General features: G+C 36.0%; 1 protein-coding gene across 2 annotated transcripts in view; it reads right to left on the bottom strand.

The window, feature by feature from the left end:
* Positions 1 to 20584, bottom strand: part of HIKESHI (heat shock protein nuclear import factor hikeshi) — a 42836-nt gene that overhangs the window by 9741 nt on the left and 12511 nt on the right. For both annotated transcript variants that reach the window (XM_003418547.4, XM_023558532.2), the window contains exon 3: positions 141 to 292. In XM_003418547.4, coding sequence (XP_003418595.1) covers positions 141 to 292 — 152 coding nt within the window. The remainder of the gene's footprint in view (positions 1 to 140; positions 293 to 20584) is intronic.

Raw genomic sequence — 20584 nt, 5'->3', positions numbered from 1 at the left:
ACTTGAAATATCTGTGGAAACATAACTTGTCATATGTTTCCTTTCATTTTTACATGTTTTCAACTACCAGGCTAATTTCTAAAGTACAGAATATGATTTTTTACTTCTTTTAGAAAATAATGAAGTGTGCACTGTATTACCTGAGTGAATGAATCAACTGACGATACAGCGGCGTTTCCTACAGGAGTCTGCTGAGCTAGACTGTCCAATAATTCCACTGAAATTCCAATCTGAGCGACAGATGGAGTCCGGACAATATTCATGGCTCCAAAAGGGTGTTGGCTTCCTTCCCCTGGAAGAAATTAACATACACCACAAATCTCAAATTTAACCAATATTGATACAAATTCCTCTGTAAATATGTGAAGAACCTATGGTCTATTAAAAAAAAAACAAAAAACCCCGTTGCTATCAGGTCAACTCCGGCTGATAGCGACCCTATAGGACAGAGCAGAACTGCCCCATAGGGTTTCCAACAAGGACCTGATGGATTCGAACTGCCAACCTTTTGGTTAGTGACCTTGACTCTTAACCACTACACCACCAGGGTAGGCCCTAAAAAGTATCTGTTATGTGCAACTTTGTCTCTTTTCAGATACATGTAAAAGACTACTTAGTTTTTAGTGTATTAACAAAAAAAAAAGAAAATTATGTTTCCTCACAAGAAAAAATAGCTGTTACTTCTCTAAAAATTAATAAAATCAGTGCAGCTGAAAATGGACATTAACAGAATGAAAGAAAAATAAGCAAATGAGAATTAGGTTAAAAACTCAATACTAACTATGAAGGAAGAATAGTTTATAAAGATTTTTTAGAACAAATTTTAATGACTGCATATTCCACTAAAAAAAAAAAATTACATTGCCACTGTCACCAATGAACTACATTGCATATTTACTAAATGTCATATATTACACAACTCAATACTTGATAATTGGTTATCAAATAGGCAAAAAATGAAATCTGCAGCTTACTCAAGGGAATTATGTAATCGCTTTTCCCTTTTATACACAAATATATCTTTTAGGTATATATCTGAACACCTCTAAGTACCAGCTAACTTATAATTAGGAAATCTAGGCCAATTTTATTAATCCACCTAAGACATAATCAGAAAAGTTAGTCTGACCAATTAGGTAGAAGACACATGTTATTATTGGTGAAGGAAAAGGCAGTACATAACATGGGGGAGTCAGTACAACATGATGGAGGCAAGAGAGGACGAGAGGAATACAAGAATAAAGGGCAACTATATGGTTGCCATGAGTCGGAATTGACTCAGTGGCAATGGGTTTGGTCTGGGTATGGTAACTACTGGAGCCCTGTTGGCGTAGTGGTTAAGAGCTCGGCTGCTAACCAAAGGTTGGCAGTTTGAATCCATCAGCCACTTCTCAGAAACTCTATGGGACAGTTCTACTCTGTCCTACACGGTCGCAATGAGTCAGAATTGACAGCAATGAGAATCGTAACTACTATAGCTTAGACAATTCTGCAGCAAAATATTAACAAATAATAATTTACAAATGGATAAATGGGTAGACACACCAAGAGGTGGTGGGGGTGTTGGTGAAAGAGAATACACCCACCGGCAGATACAGGTTTGGTGGTGAAGATTTCTACATACATGACTGCAGGTGTGTCTCATATTAAGTACACAAGGGGTACAGTCAGGGAAACCTCTTAGACATAACCAAACACCTAACGGGATGAAGTTCCTAGACTAGAAGAAAAAGATGTCAGGGGACATCTACGTCAATTGGCACAACATACAATTTTCTGCATCCTACTTTGGTAAGCAGCATCTGGGGTCTTAAAAGCTTGTGAGTGGCCATCTAAGATAGAACTATTGGTCTCTTACTGCCTGGAGCAAAGGGGAATTCAGAAAATTAAAGACCCAAGGGTGCAATTTTCCAAAGGAATAATGGGCCACATGAACCACAGCTTACACGACCCCGACACCAGAAGAACTAGATGGTGCCCAGCTATCACTACCAACTGCTCTGACTGGGATCACAACAGAGGGTCAGACAGAGCAGAAAAATTGCAAAACAAAAAAATCAAATTTACAAAAAAGACCATACTTATTGGTCTGACAGAGACCGGAGGAACCCCTGGGACTATGGCCCTAAGACACTCTTCTGGCCTGGATCTGAAGCCATTCCCAGAGATATCTCCCAGCAGAACAATAGACAAGCCCATAAGATAAACAATAACACCTGAGGTGAACATATTCTTTAGAACAATTAATTACAGGCAATCAAAAGGGCAATATCTGCCCAAAAGCAAAGATGAGAGGGCAGGAAGTGGTAGAAAATCAGGACCAAAGGAAACATGAAACCCAGGGGAGAAATGGGGAGAGTGTTGACATATTGTGGGGAATGAAACCAAGGTCATGAAATACTTTTTGTAGAAACTACCAAATGGGAAACTAATTTGCTCTGTAAACTTTCACACAATGCACACATACACAAAAAAGTCTGATGAAAGAAAAAAAAGCATACAAGAAGGAAGTTTTTTGACTATCTGCTATTTTTAAAACTATAAAGTGTTTAATCAAATACTGAAGAAAAAAAAATCTGGGACAACATACACTCCAAAAAACTAGAACACTCATTACAAGTATAGCAACTCTTCTCAAATGTTCAAGCATATGAATTATAATTTTTTTTCCTATGCTTTAAAAATACATACAGTTGTCCCTTGGTATTTGCAGGGGATTGGCTCCAGGACCCCCCGTGGACACCAAAATCGGCAGATGCTCAAGTCCGTTACACAAAAGGGCACAGTGTTTGATATAACCCACACACATTCTCCCATATACTTTAAATCATCTCTAGATTACTTAGAATACCTAATACAATGTAAATGCTGTATAGTTGTTATACTGTATTGTTTAAAGAATGGTAAGACATGAGGTGAATGACGCAAACTAAAGTCAAAAGACAAGAGCTGGAGAGAGACTGAGGATCTGTGAAACGGTGGGGGGCTACAGCAGGGAGCCCACACAGCATTCCATTCACATAGATTCAGCGTAGCACGTGGTGCATGGCAAATTCCAGTTATGCTTTTAGGAAATCTCTTTCTGTTTAATACTCTCCAGCCACAGTTAGTTGAATCTGTGGATGCAGAACCTGCAGATACAGGGACCAACTCACATTTCCCTCATTAAACATAACTAGTTTAACGGTTTTTTTTTTTTTTCTTTTTTTTTAATTCGAATTTCCTTCAGTTATTTCAAATTTCCTTCGATTTGGTCAAAAAGCATATTTTGACTTCAATCTTTTCAAATTTATTAAAACTTGTTTTGTGGGCTAATACATGGTCCATCCGGGAGAATGTTCCATGTGCACTTGAGAAAATGCTGATTTTGACAGTTTTTGCAAGTTTTTTCATTGCTTTTATGGAGGAATGCTCTTTTGGAATTCCTTACACCACCGTTCTCACTGATGTCCTAGCTATTTGTTTTAGACCTAGAATCATGCTAAATACGGAAAACTTAACAAGTGCCAATGATCCCAATCAAGGAAAGAGGTTTAATACAATCATCCATGGCCTTATTTATAATGACCCAAGAAATAATCTGCCCAAGCAGAAAGTCTTGTCATCTCTGACCTCCTTCTTTTATCATAAACAAAGTTTGGTAAATGAGGAAGGCCCTAGGTAAAACTAAAATCCATTGTAAGAAATGAGGCTTAGGAAACAATTCTGACTTTTCCCTCATTTTAACTTTTTTTTTTTTTAAAGCTCTCAACAACGAGGACAACTTAAGAGGGAAAAAAAAACTTAAAAGTCTTTAGCAATCTTTAATCCACATTTTAAAGAGATCTACTTTGTGAATGAATTATTCATTTAATCCATCTTATTATTAAAATGGACTTGAGACAGTAGTTTATGCCCCCCAAGTACAAAGGACCCTGTTTACAAACCATAAAATACTAGACAGACAAAACTCAACCACAAAAAGTCAAACAACCCAATCAAGAAGTGGGCAAAGGATATGAACACACACTTCACTAAAGAACATATTCAGGCAGCTAACAGATACATGAGAAAATGCTCTCGATCATTAACCATTAGAGAAATGCAAATTAAAACCACGATGAGATTCCATCTCACTCCAACAAGGCTGGCATTAATCCAAAAATCACAAAATAATAAATGTTGGAGAGGCTGCGGGGAGATTGGAACTCTTATACACTGCTGGTGGGAATGTAAAATCGTACAACCACTTTGGAAATCTATCTGGCGTTATCTTAAACAGTTAGAAATAGAATACAACCCAGAAATCCCACTCCTCGGAATATACCCTAGAGAAACAAGAGCCTTCACACAAACAGATATATGCACACCCATGTTTATTGCAGCTCTGTTTACAATAGCAAAAAGCTGGAAGCAACCAAGGTGTCCATCAACGGATGAATGGTTAAATAAATTGTGGTATATTCACACAATGGAATACTACGCATCGATAAAGAACAGTGATGAATCCGTGAAACATTTCATAACATGGAGGAACCTGGAAGGCATTATGCTGAGTGAAATTAGTCAGAGGCAAAAGGACAAATATTGTATAAGACCACTATTATAAGATCTTGAGAAATAGTATGAACTGAGAAGAACACATACTTCTGTGGTTACGAGGCGGGGAGGGAGGGAGCGTGGGAGAGGGTTTTTTACTGATTAGTTAGTAGATAACTGCTTTAGGTGAAGGGAAGGACAGTACTCAATACATGGAAGGTCAGCTCAACTGGACTGGACCAAAAGCAAAGAAGTTTCCGGGATAAACGGAATGCTTCAAAGGTCAGGGGAGCAAGGGCAGGGGTTTGGGGACCATGGTATAAGGGGACTTCTAAGTCAATTGGCAAAATAATTCCATCATGAAAACATTCTGCGTCCCACTTTGAAATGTGGCATCTGGGGTCTTAAATGCTAACAAGTGGCCATCTAAGATGCATCAATTGGTCTCAACCCACCTGGATCAAAGGAGAATGAAGAACACCAAGGTCACACGATAACTATGAGCTCAAGAGACAGAAAGGGCCACATGAACCAGAGACCTACATCATCCTGAGACCAGAAGAACTAGTTGGTGCCCGGCCACAATCGATGACTGCCCTGACAGGGAGCACAACAGAGAACCCCTGAGGGAGCAGGAGATCAGTGGGATGCAGACCCCAGATTCTCACAAAAAGACCATACTTAATGGTCTGACTGAGACTAGAGGAATCCCGGCGGTCATGGTCCCCAAACCTTCTGTTGGCCCAGGACAGGAACCATTCCCGAAGACAACTCATCAGACATGGAAGGGACTGGACAGTGGGTAGGAGAGAGATGTTGATGAAGAGTGAGCTATTTGTATCAGGTGGACACTTGAGACTGTGTTGGCATCTCCTGTCTGGAGGGGGGATGGGAGGATAGAGAGAGTTGGAAGCTGGCAAAATTGTCACGAAAAGAGAGACTGGAAGGGCTGACTCATTAGGGGGAGAGCAAGCGGGAGTATGGAGTAAGGTGTATATAAACTTACATGTGACAGTCTGACTTGATTTGTAAACATTCACTTGAAGCTCAATAAAAGTTAATAAAAAAAATACTAGACAGAAACGGTGAAACACAATATACAGACTTAGATATTTAGTGTTTAATTTTGGATCAGAGTTGATGACAGCCAAAGTAAAAAGAAAAACATGATCAGTCACACAGAGACTTACTGTCAAAAAACAAAAGCAAAAACAGTAGGGGAAACAAAACTTCTGACATGGTCTTAAAAAAAAAATTAGATAAAGTTATAAGCATTTCAATAGAAATGCAGAAGCTAATTTTTAAAAGTTCTTTCTCAAAGCGTCCCTCCTCAATGTAAATCAAGAGTCTGACACACAGGACAACTCAGAATAAGAAATGCTAGAGAAAACTAGTCCCATATCCTCAGTATATAAGGAAAAGATGTCATCACCATTTATCATATATAACCCAACAAAGATATATATATATTTAAGTCATTTCATAAAAACTTACAGGGAAAAAAGGAGACATAAAAAACAACTTTATCAGAATTTTCATTATGTATTTAAATACAGCAAACCCAAACAATTATTGCACATTTTCCTGATTTTAAAGTTATATAAGGCCAAAATGGGGCAATTCCTCTGAATACAACTGCTTATCAAGTGCCCTGGATAAATTTGGAACATATTCATTTATAAATCTGACTGCTGATATTAAACACAACCCTAATAGGTTCTAGCTTATTGTTACTCCTTGTTCTTTTTCTGGCATTTGCATTGTAAAAACGCAATACTTGAAGAATTTTTTGAAACCCGTAATGGCTCATGATTTGTTAAAGAGAGGATTGCCATCTTCTTTGATTCATAATTTGTAAAACATTCTACTTTTTAGATTGATAAATATAATTTAGAATGGTCAATGAATTTTTTCCATTTCATTATCTTCCAATCACCTTTGTACACACACCTACTTTCAGCACCTGTCCACTTATGAACTGTATTTTGGTCAATTTTGGTGCACAAACATAGAAAGAGATGGAAAAATACTATCACACATCCTTTTACCACATGTCCAAAATGTCACAAAATACGGTGTGATGAATTCCTTCCTGTTGAATAATTAACTGGTAAGAATGGCATATTTTCTTTTGGTCCTTAGAAAGATTCTGTCCAATCACTGATTTTTTAGTTTGAAAAAAATTCACCTGAGAGACTGTCATCTGAAGATTCATAGTCTGATATTTTGCTTATATTATCATCTTCACCATCATTATTAAAGTCTAGAATGCTACCTACCTTTTTGTGTTCATTTACTGATTCATCTAATAATTGTGAAACTTCTTCACTGCTGATTTTCTTCGCTGTCATTATGAGCAAAAACTAAAATATTCTGAATTCCCAATTCTGTTCAATAAAGCATAAAGCAGACTATAAAGATGTTGTCTCCAGTCTCCTTTTACACTTCTTGAAAGATAACACAATACTTTGGGCAATGAAATAATAAAATTGAAAGATAATGCAATGGTGATGATTTTCACTATTGCATCAACCTCTAGATCAAGGGTTGGCAAACTAAGGTCCACAGGCCAAATTCAGCCCACAACCTGTTTTTGTACAACCTGGAGGCTAAGAACAGTTTTTACACTCTTAAAGCGTTGTTAAAAAAGAGAAGAAAATGTCGCAGAGTCTATACGTGGCCCACAAAGCCTAAAATATTTACTATCTGACCCTTTACAGTTTGACACCTCTGCTCTAGGCAATTCTACCATTCTTCCATTTCCTTATTATTTCAGTTCTTTCTTTTTTTTTTTTTTAGCACAGTTGAAAATAATTGATGAGTAATGATGAAATAATTCTCTGGATGATGAAATGGCAAAGTATTTCCAAGATATTATATTTCTAAGATATAGAAAGATAAAAAAAATCACTAATATCACCAAAGCATCTTTGATTTATAAATGGTCTAGTGACCCCATATAGTAATTTAAAGATAGAATTAGTTTTTAGTCTACTAAATATATATGTGTTTTCTCTTCCTTGAAAGACCTCTACAAAAGAATGAAACTCATGAAACATTAATTCTTTTAATAGTTTCAGATGCCCCAAAATGAAACTAAAAATCTAAAAGTGAGTCAAATGGTCCCTCATAGCACACCAAGGGTTAAGTATTATAGGCATGCCTGGCAGCAAACAGATGGGGACTAAAGAAAACCATTATGCCAAAACTATGAAGTGACAGCCTAATTATGTCTGCTTAAAAGCTTTCCTAGTATTGAATATAAAAATTTAGAGATCAAAACATGTATTTCTAGACCTCTGGTCCATTTCCATTGATAACCTGATAAACCTGCAATTATATTTTTCACTAATGCATATTCTAAGAGCAATGTGACTCTCAACGGTTTATCGATACTAAATACTTAAAACCAGATATAAATAACACATTTGGCACTGTAATATGTCTGAATTTGGATGTCTGAAGTGTACTTAATATTTACCAATTTTCTAAAGTCTATCCCTGTGCTCTATACCTCTAAAGGACATAAAATAAAAGATAAAAACCATCCGTACTCTCAAGGTGCTTACACCCTATGGGGGGAGTAACAATCAGCTGATCTTTCTGAACTGGTTTCAATATCTGGGTGATTTCTAAGATCTCTTCTAGTGCTGTCATCCTATGATTTTATAAAAATGTTGTAACTATTTACTGAGTACCAGTTATGCGCCAGGCACTATTATACATTTTGGATACCTTATCTCTTATTCCTCACAAAAACACAATGTGGATATTATCTCCAATTTATCTAAATACTCCCCTAAGGTTAAATATCTTATTTAAGGTTACACAGCCAGTACCTAGTATGACTGGGATTCAAAACAGGTCTATGAAGCGCCAAAGTCAATAACTCATTCCAGTTCATTATCCTACCTATTTATACCAAATTCTATGATATGTACTCTTAACTGATTTATATTCATTATTTATTTTACAGTGAAGCCATTCAAGAAAGCAAGTGAAACTCTAAAACAAAGATGAGAAGATGGGGGACAGGGAGACTGCAGTACTGGAAATGGAACAATCAGAACGCAATTAGAGAGAATGTTGGCACATTGTGAAAAATGTAGCACTGAACAATTTGTGTGGAAACTGTCAAATGGAAACTTAATGTGCTGTGTGGGCTTCCACTGTTAACAATAAATATTATTAAAAAGAAAGAGAGTCAAGACATGTCAGAAAGTAAGGAGTTCCCAGCCTGGCTCACTAGCTCCACTTCATGTGAATAGAGATAATCCCCTTAAAAAGTTCAACTCTATTTTAAAACGAAAACTAGAATTAGTTTAAAAGTTTCTTCCTGGCAACTAAGCTGGAAGAAATGAGAAAAGACCATAAATGTCACATGTAGAGAAAGTCAAAAGTTATGATGTTAAAATATGGCAGTAATCCAAAAAGAAAAGAACAGGTGATGATTTACAACAAATTCTAATTTTAATATTCTTTAAAAATTCTTCTTTGATACTAAGCCTTCCTGGGCACTTTTAATGTCACTGTCATGAAAGACAAGGAAAGCTGAGCAAATGTGCCAGATTAAAGACGAAAGAGACATGACAGTTAAATACATGATTCTAACTGGATTCTAAGGAGCCCTAGCAGTGCAGTAGTGAAGCACTCGGCTGCTAACCAAAAGATCAGTAGTTCAAACCCACCAGCTGCTCAGCAGAAGGATGTGGCAGTCCGCTTCCATAAAGATTACAGCCTTGGAAACCCTACACAGCAGTTCTACTCTGTCCTGTAGGGTCTATGAGTTGGTATCAACTCGGTGGCAACAGCAACTGGTTCCTAGATGGTGGGAAGGGACAGCTGTTGTAATTGGAGTTCCTGGGTGGTGCTAAACAAAAAGTTGGCAGTTTGAGTCCACCTAGAGGCACTTCAGAAGAACAGCTTAGTGATCTACTTAGGAAAAATCTGCCATTGAAAACTCTATGGTACACAGTTCTACTCTGACACACACGAGATCTCTCTGAGTCAGAATCAAGTTGACAGTAACTGGTAAATGGTTTCTGGACAGTCTGCAAAATGACAATGTTGACTGTATTAACAGTGTTGTTGTTAGGCACGGTTAGGTGGATTTAGACTCACGGAGACCCGTTGCGACAAGGGCAGAACTGCCCCATAGGGGTTTTCTAGGCTGTAATTTTTACAAAAGCAGAATGCCAAGTCTTTCTCCCATGGAGCCTCTGAGTGGGTCCAAATCACCAACTTTTCAGTTAGCAGTTTACTACTTAACCAGTGCACCATCCAGGCTCCTTATAGTAACAAGTGTTGTTAGGTGCCATCAAGTCAACTCCAACTCAGCAAACATACGTGATAAAGTAGAACTCCGCACAGTATTACACTAGTGTTAAATTTTCTAACTTTGATATTTACACTTATATGTTATATAAAAGAATATCCTTGTTCTAGGGACTATATGCTGATGTAAGTCTCAGGGGAAAAAAAAAAAATATATATATATATATACAGGTGTGTGTGTATATATGCGTATATAGATATCTTCAGAAAATAATAGCTAAATGTGGGAGGAAAGTGTAAGGAATTCTTTGTACCATTCTTGTAATTCATCTCTAATGTTAAAATTATTTCAAAATAAAGTTTTTAAAAGTTACTAATATTAGAAAAGATCCGAAATTTCACTTTTAGAATATCACTACAAACTAACAGCACGGCTTTAGTTCAAAAACAAACAAAAAAATGTAAAATCCAACCATAAGGTGCCTAGTTTACTCTGAAGGCAGCCTGAAACATAAAATGTTAGCCTTTCCTCATAACAGGAGTATTCTCCAAAGCTCTACCACATTATTCTAGATTATTCACATAAACATATATCCCTTCTTCCTTATACCATAAGTGATTTGAGCAACTACTACTTATTCTCCTATAAAATGTAATTAAAGTACTATAGACACAATAAAAAATATTCGTTTAAAGCTCTACATAAATGTTTTTATTACATCTGACCTAATGTCCTACTCCCCCACCTGCTCTTCCAATCTCGGTCTCGTCTGTTTCCCATTCTCCACATTATTCTCCACTGCAGATGTCACTGGAATTCTCCCTGACTGAGGCACTGAGCCATTTCCTCATTGTCTCTTGAAACACTTTACAAATAGTTAACCTACAGAGAAAAGCAAGGTTTTAAGTTGAACTCTGTGTGTATGAAAGAGTATGTGGGTGTGGGTTATACAAACTCTTCAAATAGTTTATGAACTCTACGAATACTTATCTTTGACAGAGATATGCATATAACATGCATAAATACACATAATATACATTCTTTCAGTTACATACTTCCAGTAAGAAGAATTTTTCCCCTTCCAAATTCAAGTTTTTAAAAATTTAAAACAGGTTGTACTCATGTTCCTGATATATCATAAACCAAAACTTCTTATAGTAATTATTACATGGTACCTCATTATTCATAGTTGTTACAGGTTTTAAGATGTTTTCGTCGTTATAACTGGAAACCTGTACTCAGTTGGCCTACTATTTGAATGCTGAGAAGACTTTCAAGGTTTCCTATGTATCTTACAGTTTAATGGTATTACTAAAGTTAGACACTACTCTCAGAACACATATAAGGACTTTTTCAGAAAAAAATTTAAAAAGTACTGTGGGGAATAAAAAAGTATTATGAGATCTAATAGTACTAACATCTCACATCTAGAAAGAAATACATATTAGCGGAAAAGAGATTTCTAATTACAGGTACTTTTTGTGTTAATGAGATAGACATATCAGAAAAGCAGCCTATCTCCCCAAAAGACTTCAATGAGAAAATTAAAGATGCATTGTGAAAACTCCAAGGACATGGACAGATCATAAATGCTTATATATCAGATAAAGTCAAAGCCAAAGTAAGTGATCTTTTTATCCTCAGTTATTCAACTCTTAATGGGTATAAAAATTTTAAACTTTGAGAAAAATAAGCACAGTATTTGTGATGGAGCCTTTGGCTTCCTATTATCCAGGTCTCACTCCCCTACATGCTACTAAGAGTTGCAATGATACACTTTGGTACAAAGATGATGAGAATGGAGATAAACACCTTTAATTCAAAGTAAATCACCAAAATGTAGTTTTTATCCTAAAGTTTTTGTCATTATACTCTGAAGTTCACGAAGTGGGCTGATATAGTAAGAAAAACTACAGATGAGACCCTATAAATATGACTTTATAAAGGTGATCAAAGTTGTCAATTATAGATGTTTATTTTTGCAATATTAACTCAGGGTAAACTATAAAAAATTAATGATATATATGGCAATCCCTAGAGCAACCATTAAAAAATTAATGTAAAGATACAAGAGAAAAATATAGATTACTAAAAAATACTCAGTCCAAAAGAAGGCAAAAAGAGCAAAAAACTAAACAACATAATAAAAATGTAAACCTAATCACACCAATAAGTACATTAAATATTAAGGGACTAAATACCCCAATTAAAAAGCAGAGATCATATTGCGGTGTTTTAAAAAAAGTACTCACCCATATATTATTTACAAGAGACATAGAGACTTATGTTAAAAGTAAAAGCATAGGGAAAAAAATATCATGTGAACACTAATTATAAAAAAGCAGGAGTGGCTACATAAATTTTAGAAAAAGTAGACTTTGAGACAAGAAGCATTACCAGAAATAAAGGATACTTCATACTTATGAAAGGGTCAATTCATTCTTATACAAACTTTCAGAAAATAGAGGAAGAGAGAAAAACTTCCTAACTTGTTACGTCTTTTTTATCTTTTTTTTCTTGCTTCGTTATCCTCTCACCACTTCTATTCAATTTGATACTAGAAGTCTTAGCCAATGCAATAAGCAACAAAAATGAATAAAAGGCATAAAAATTGGAAAGAAAGAAGTAAAAAGACCTTTTTACATACATCACAATCATCTGTATAGGAAATTCTAGGAACCTACCAAAAAGTAATATATTCAATATGTTCATCTTGCCTTCATCAATATTTCAGGATACAAAGTCAACATATAAAAGTCCATTACACTTCTATATACCAGCAACTAACAACTGGAAATTTAAACTGTGCTCAGAGATTTGGGGAAAAAAAGGCAAAATGTCCAACAAGGAATGAGTAATCAAACCATAACTTATCACCAAAATGTAACACTATACTACCATTTAAAACAAGTAGGGAAAAAAAGCAGGTGAACCATATCTTCTACATCAGCACATTTCTGAAAGCTTTCTAAGCCATGCCATCTTTTCACTTTCCAAAAAACAACCCACTGCTTTTTTGTTGGCCATCAGGTCAATTTTTTTTTTTTTTTAATAATTTTTATTGTGGTTTAAGTGAAAGTTTACAAATTAAGTCAGTCCTGGGTTTTTTCTTTCTCACATAAAAACTTGCATACACAGGTGGACACTTGAGACTGTGTTGGCATCTCCTGTCTGGAGGGGAGATGGGAGGGTAGAGAGGGTTAGAAACTGGCAAAATTGTTACGAAAGGAGAGACTGGAAGGGCTGACTCATTAGGCGGAGAGTAAGTGGGAGTATGGAGTGAGGTGTATATAAGCTTATACGTGACAGACTGACTTGATTTGTAAACGTTCACTTAAACCCCTCTCGGAACCATAAAAGAGTGTTTTCTTCTCAGTTTAAACTATTTCTCAAGTTCTTATAATAGTGGTCTTACACAATATTTGTCCTTTTGCAACTGACTAATTTCACTCAGCATAATGCCTTCCAAGTTCCTCCATGTTATGAAATGTTTCAGATTCCTCACTGTTCTGTATCAATGCGTAGTATTCCATCGTGTGAATATACCATAATTTATTTATCCATTCATCTGCTGACGGGCACCTTGGTTGCTTCCATCTTTTTGCTATTGTAAACAGTGCTGCAATAAACATGGGTGTGCATATATCTGTTCGTGTAAGGACTCTTATTTCTCTAGGATATATTCTGAGGAGTGGGATTGCTGCATCGTATGGTAGTTCTATCTTTTTAAGGAAGTGCCAAATCGATATCCAAAGTGGTTGTACCATTTCACATTCCCACCAGCAGTGTATAAGTGTTCCAATCTCTCCACAGCCTCTCCAACATTTATTATTTTGTGTTTTTTGGATTAATGCCAGCCTTGTTGGAGTGAGACGAAATCTCATTGTAGTTTTGATTTGCATTTCTCTAATGGCTAATGATTTTGAGCATTTCCTCACGTATCTGTTAGCTACCTGAACGTCTTCTTCAGTGAAGTGTCTATTCATATCTTTTGCCCGTTTTTTAATTGGGTTGTCTTTTTGTAGTTGAGTTTTTGCAGTATCAAGTAGATTTTAGAGATCAGGCTCTGATCAGAAATGTCATAGCTAAAAACTTTTTCCCAGTTTGTAGACAGTCTTTCTACTCTTTTGGTGAAGTCTCTGAATGAGCATAGGTGTTCGATTTTTAGGAGCTCCCAGTTATCTAGTTTTTCTTCTGCATTCTTAATAGTGTTTTGTATGCTGCTTATGCCATGTATTAGGGCTCCTAACATTGTCCCTATTTTTTCTTCCATGATCTTTATCATTTTAGATTTTATATTTAGGTCTTTGATCCATTTTGAGCTCGTTTTTGTGCACGGTGTGAGGTATGGGTCTTGTTTCATTTTTTTGCAGTTGGATATCCAGTTATGCCAGCACCATTTGTTAAAAAGGCTGTCTTTTCCCCATTTAACTGTTTGGGGGCCTTTGTCAAATATTAACTGCTCATATGTGGATGGATTTATGTCTGGATTCTCAATTCTGTTCCATTGGTCTATGTATCTGTTGTTGTACCAGTACCATGCTGTTTTGACTACTGTGGCGGTATAACAGGTTCTAAAAACAGGTAAAGTAAGGCTTCCCACTTTGTTCTTTTTCAGTAATGCCTTATTCATCCGGGGCCTCTGTCCCTTCCATATGAAGTTGGTGATTTGTTTCCCCAACTCATTAAAGAATGTCGTTGGGATTTGGATCGGAATTGCATTAAATGTATAGATCACTCTTGGTTGAATAGACATTTTTATAATGTTAAGTCTTCCTATCCATGAGCAAAGTATGTTTTTCCACTTATGTAAGTCCCTTTTGGTTTCATGCAGAAGTGTACTGTAGTTTTCACATCTCTGGTAAAATTTTACTCCTATGTATTTTATCTTCTTGGGGGCACTGTAAATGGTACTGATTTGGTGATTTCCTCTTTGATGTTCTTTTTGTTGGTTTAGAGAAATCTAACAGATTTTTGTATGTTTATCTTGTATCCTGATGCTCTGCTGAACTCTTCTATTAGTTTCAGTAGTTTTCTGGAGGATTACTTAGGGTTTTCTATGTATAAGATCATGTCATCTGCAAATAGAGATACTTTTACTACTTCCTTGCCAATCTGGATGCCCTTTCTTTCTTTATCTAGCCTAATTGCTCTGGCTAGGACCTCCAACACAATGTTGAATAAGAGCAGCGATAAAGGGTATCCTTGTCTGGTTCCCGATCTCAATGGGAATGCATTCAGGCTCTCTCCATTTAGGGTGATGTTAGCTGTTGGCTTTGTATAAATACCCTTTATTATGTTCAGGAATTTTCCTTCTATTCCTATTTTGCTGAAAGTTTTTATCAAGAATCGGTGTTGAACTTTGTCAAATGCCTTTTCTGCATCAATTGATAAAATCATGTGATTTTTATCTTTTGTTTTATTTATGTGGTGGATTACATTAATTGTTTTTCTAATGTTGAACTATCCCTGCATACCTGGTATGCATCCCACTTGGTCATGGTGAATTACTTTTTTGATATGTTGTTGAATTCTATTGGCTAGCATTTGAGGATTTTTGCATCTATGTTCATGAGGGATATAGGTCTATTAATTTCCTTTTTTTGTGGTGTCTTTACCTGGTTTTGGTATCAGGGATATGGTGGCTTCATAGAATGAGTTTCGTAGTATTCCGTCCTTTACTATGCTCTGAAATACCTTTAGTAGTAGTGGTGTTAACTCTTCTCTGTAAGTTTGGTAGAACTCTGCAGTGAAGCTGTCCAGACCAGGGCTTTTTTTGTTGGGAGTTTTTTGATTACCTTTTCGATCTCTTCTTTTGTTATGGGTCTATTTAGTTGTTCTATCTCTGTTTGTGTTAGTTTAGGTAGGTAGTATGCTTCTAGGAATTCATCCATTACTTCCAGGTTTTCAAATTTGTTACAGTACAATTTTTCATCATAATCTGATATGATTCTTTTAATTTCAGTTGGGTCTGCTGTAATATCGTCCATCTCATTTCTTATTCAGGTTATTTGCTTCCTCTCCTGTTTTTCTTTTGTCAGTTTGGCCAGTGGTTTATCAATTTTGTTGATTTTTTCAAAGAACCAGCTTTTGGTCTTGTTAATTCTGTCAATTGTTTTCCTGTTTTCTATTTCATTTAGTTCTGCTCTAATTTTTATTATTTGTTTTCTTCTGGTGCCTGTGGGTTTCTTTTTTTGCTCTCTTTCTATTTGTTCAAGTTGTAGGAATAATTCTTTGATTTTGGCCCTTTCTTCTTTTTGTATGTGTGCATTTACTGATGTAAATTGGCCTCTGAGCACCACTTTTGCTGCGTCCCAAAGGTTCTGATAGGAAGTGTTTTCATTCTCATTGGATTCTATTTCTTTTTTCCATCCTTAATGTCTCCAAAATCCAGTCTTTTTTTTAATTCAGTTTCCAAGTGTTTGATTTCTTTTCCCTGCTTTTCCTGTTATTGATTTCCACTTTTATGGCCTTATGGTCAGAGAAGACTCTTTGTAATATTTCAGTGTTTTCGATTCTGTTAATGCTTGCTTTACGACCTAACTCATGTGGTCTATTCCAGAGAAATGTTCCATGCGCACTAGAAAAGAAAGTATACTTGGCTGTTGTTGGGTGGAGTGTTCTGTACATGTCTATGAAGTCAAGCTGGTTGATTGTGGCATGTGGATCTTCCGTGTCTTTATTGAGCTCCTTTCTGGATGTCCTGTCCTTCACCGAAAGTGATGTGTTAAAGCCTCCTACTATTATTGTGGAGCTGTCTATCTCACTTTTCAATACTGACAGAGTTTGTTTTATGTATCTTGCAGCCCTCTCATTGGGTGCATAAATATTTAATATGCTTATATCTTCTTGATGTATTGTCCCTTTAATCACTATACAGTGTCCTTCCTTATCCTTTATGATGGATTTAACTTTAAAGTCTATTTTGTCAGAAATTAATATTGCTACTCCTGGTCTTTTTTGATTGTTGTTTGGTTGATATATTTTTTTCCATCCTTTGAGTTTTAGTTTGTTCGTGTCTCTAAGTCTAAGGTGTGTCTCTTGTAGGCACATATGGATGGATCTTGTTTTTTAATCCACTCTGCTACTCTCTGTCTGTTTATTCGTGCATTTAGTCCATTTACATTCAGCGTAATTATGGATAGGTATGAATTTAGTGCTATTATTTTGATGTCTTTTTTGTGTGTTGTTGACAGTTTCTTTTTCCCACTTAATTTTATGTGCTGAGTAATTATCTTTATATATTGTCCTTTCCTCATATTTGTTGTCGGTTTTGTTTCTGCTGAGTCTCTATTTTTTTCTTACACTTTATTTTGATGGGTAGGATAGTTTGTCTCCTTTGTCGTTACCTTATTATTTACCCCTATTTTTCTAAATTTAAACTTAACTTTTATTTCTTTGTATCTCTGTATCTTCCTCTCCATATGGAAGGTCTATGATTACATTGCTTAGTCCCTCTTTATTATTTTAATGTTGTCTTCTTTTATACAATAACATTGTTGTTACCCTGTTTTGAGCTTTTTCTTTTTTTTAAATAATCTTGCTTTTTTTTTTTTTTTTTTTTTTTGGATTTCCCTGTCTGTGTTGACTTCTGGTTGCTCTGCTATCAGGTCAACTTTGACACATAATGATCCTATTGGACAGACTAGAACTGCCTCATAGGGTTTCCAAGGCTGTAATTTTTACAGAGGTAGATTGTAGCTGGTGGGTTTAAACTACTGACCATTCCATTAGCAGCCAAGCACTTAACCACTGTGCCACTAGGGCTCCTTTTTTCCCCTTTAAATAGACACAAAAATCTCATCTTCTATTCCCATCCCACCATATCTGAATACCAGAATGTATCTGTTTCTCACTTTATTTGGTTAACAGGAAAGAAGGGAAGAAAGGGAGAATGAACTAATAAACATTTAATACTTTTTGAAGACATATCAAAATTTGATAACCTTTAGGAAATAATATTAAGTAAAACGGCAGAACACAACAATTACAAACATGTGTACTACACATACACATAAAACAAAACAATGGAAAGAAATTTGAAGGTAATTCTTTTCTCCTTAAATTTGCTTGAGGGGGCAAAAGGCCTACTACACTTACAACACTGAACTTTAAATCTGATGTTCTGGATCCTAATCCCTGCTCTATTTTAAGAATGTTCTAGAACTTTCTAGCTCTCAAGAGCCTCAACAGTTAAATCAAGGAATTCAATTATTTATAGGGCCTTTCATTCTAACACTCCATGGCTTGATCTGTTATTATACTTGGCAGGGGTATGTTCTATTAACTTATATAGTACCAAGCACACTGTACCTTTTTTACGACTCTAAAAACTGCCATGACAATCATGATCCATTATCCACATTCAGTACCCTTTCTCCAGGCATCCTATATCATGTTTTAAAGGCATTTTTAATCCAGGAATTCAGTTCCACTTCTAGGAGCTTCTTCTACAGAAATATAGTGCTAGAAAATATGTACAAAGATTTATGTAAGGAACTTTATTGTAGCATTGCCAGGTAACCAAATTAAAAAATGGAAACAACTTAATTTTCCATCAGCAGGAGATCAGATAATAAATTACGGTACTGCCATACAACATGCAATTGTTTGAAAGAGGCACATCTATACATAACAGCTAAAAGTTAGCAGACTGAGAAAAATACATAACATCTCTGAAATTTAGCCTCCTGAAAATCAGGGGCTAATTATGCCCACCTCTGAAGATTGTTGTTAAAGATTAAATAGATAATATATGTCACTGTCCTAGCACAGCACATTGCACACAGCCAATATTCAATGTATGTTATCCTTTCCTTTATCCTTCAATCATAAAATATTCCTAACTGGTTTTTCTGCCTCTAATCTCAACAGAATTCTCCAAGCCATCACAGACACTGATTTTCCTAAAACATCGTTTTTAATAGTACCATTCTCTTGCTCAAACACTTGTCTACCAGAAAATCTAAACCCCACATAGCATGACCACCTGTACAACCGACCCATTTTACATTTACAATCTCATCTTCCCCTCCTTGCAAACAGAAGCCTATCATGCCACCTGCAAGTTTCCTCCTCACTGTTACTAGAAGGTGCACTGCATGTTCCTTTCATGACTCTGATCACCCCGTAAATGCAATTTCCATTCTCCACTTCATCCATCCAAACCTTACTCATACTTCAAGTTTATGCTCCAATCTAGCTCACTAATCTCTTTCCTCTGAGCATTGTCTTGTGGTTTTATTTTAGTATTCACACAAATATAAATCCTGAGAATAGTCACCAATTTGAAGCACAAGTGCTAAAAATGAAGCACACATTCAATAGTTACTTGAGGAATGAGATATACAACAAAGTCTTGACTGCATAAGCAGATTTTTTTTCTGTAATTTATTTAATAGAAATGCCTAAAGAAATTCCTAGTATATTTTCCAAGCTTTCACAATGTAAAAAGGCAATTTAAGAATCATAGTATAGCAAAAGACCAAGCAGTACTACTGCTTCCCACTTTTTTTTTTTTAACAGAAATTCCATAAAAACAAAACCTAATTTTGTTAATATTCCCTTATATGCACTAACTCAAGTTTGCATAAACTTCCTAAAAAGTAAAGAATCTCCTTAAACAGAACTCCCGGGGTTTTTTTTTTTTTTGGTTAGATATCTCTTCTGCATCATGAAGACAGCATCTAAATACAAAACTGCAAGAGGCTTATTTAAACTTTCCAGGTGTCTCCAGCCATCAAATCTTATCTCCTAAGCTTGTACCTTTTTTAAAAAAGGATTTCTATGTTGGAAGGGAAGGAGAGAAGGTAGAAGGGGGAGGGAGGGAGGGAAGAAGGAAGACTGAAAAATAAAAATCTATTACAAGTCCACTTCTTCTTTTATTTTAACAATACACCATTTCTTACTATGAAGACTAGGTCTAACTTTGTATATGTAAATTAAGAATTCTAATACTTTAAACATCCAAAAAGTGCTTTTCAAACAACTCACTAGTAAAGAACCTTCCAAAACATTTAAACAGCATTTTATCACTTGTTTAATGTTTATATGAATTAAATCTCTAAATATTTTAAGTGCCTTTTTTTCTTTAATAAAACATTTGTATCACAAGTACTGCCTTGAAAATTTATCAACAAGTTGTTTTCATAGCCATGCTTTAATAGGAATGATGAGAAAATTTATTTTTAAAAAGGTGGGATAATAAAATAACTAGTCTGATGGCTTAAGGGGACTTCTAAGTCAATTGGCAAAATAATTCTGTTATGAAAACATCCTGCTCCCACTTTCAAATGTGGCATCTGGGGTCTTAAATGCTAACAAGCAGCCATCTAAGATGCATCAATTGGTCTCAACCCACCTGGATCAAAGGAGAATGAAGAACACCAAGGTCACACGATAACTATGAGCTCAAGAGACAGAAAGGGCCACATGAACCAGAGACTTACATCATCCTGAGACCAGAAGAACTAGATGATGCCCGGCCACAACCGATGACTGCCCTGACAGGGAGCAAAACAGAGAACCCCTGAGGGAGCAGGAGATCAGTGGGATGCAGACCCCAAATTCTCACAAAAAGACCATACTTAATGGTCTGACTGAGACTAGAGGAATCCCGGCGGTCATGGTCCCCAAACCTTCTGTTGGCCCAGGACAGGAACCATTCCCGAAGACAACTCATCAGACATGGAAGGGACTGGACAATGGGTAGGAAAGAAATACTGATGAAGAGTGAGCTACTTGTATCAGGTGGACACTTGAGACTGTGTTGGCATCTCCTGTCTGGAGGGG

Source organism: Loxodonta africana, chromosome 7 (assembly GCF_030014295.1).
Source record: "Loxodonta africana isolate mLoxAfr1 chromosome 7, mLoxAfr1.hap2, whole genome shotgun sequence".
Taxonomy (NCBI): domain Eukaryota; kingdom Metazoa; phylum Chordata; class Mammalia; order Proboscidea; family Elephantidae; genus Loxodonta; species Loxodonta africana.
This window is presented reverse-complemented; position numbering and strand designations above follow the sequence as displayed.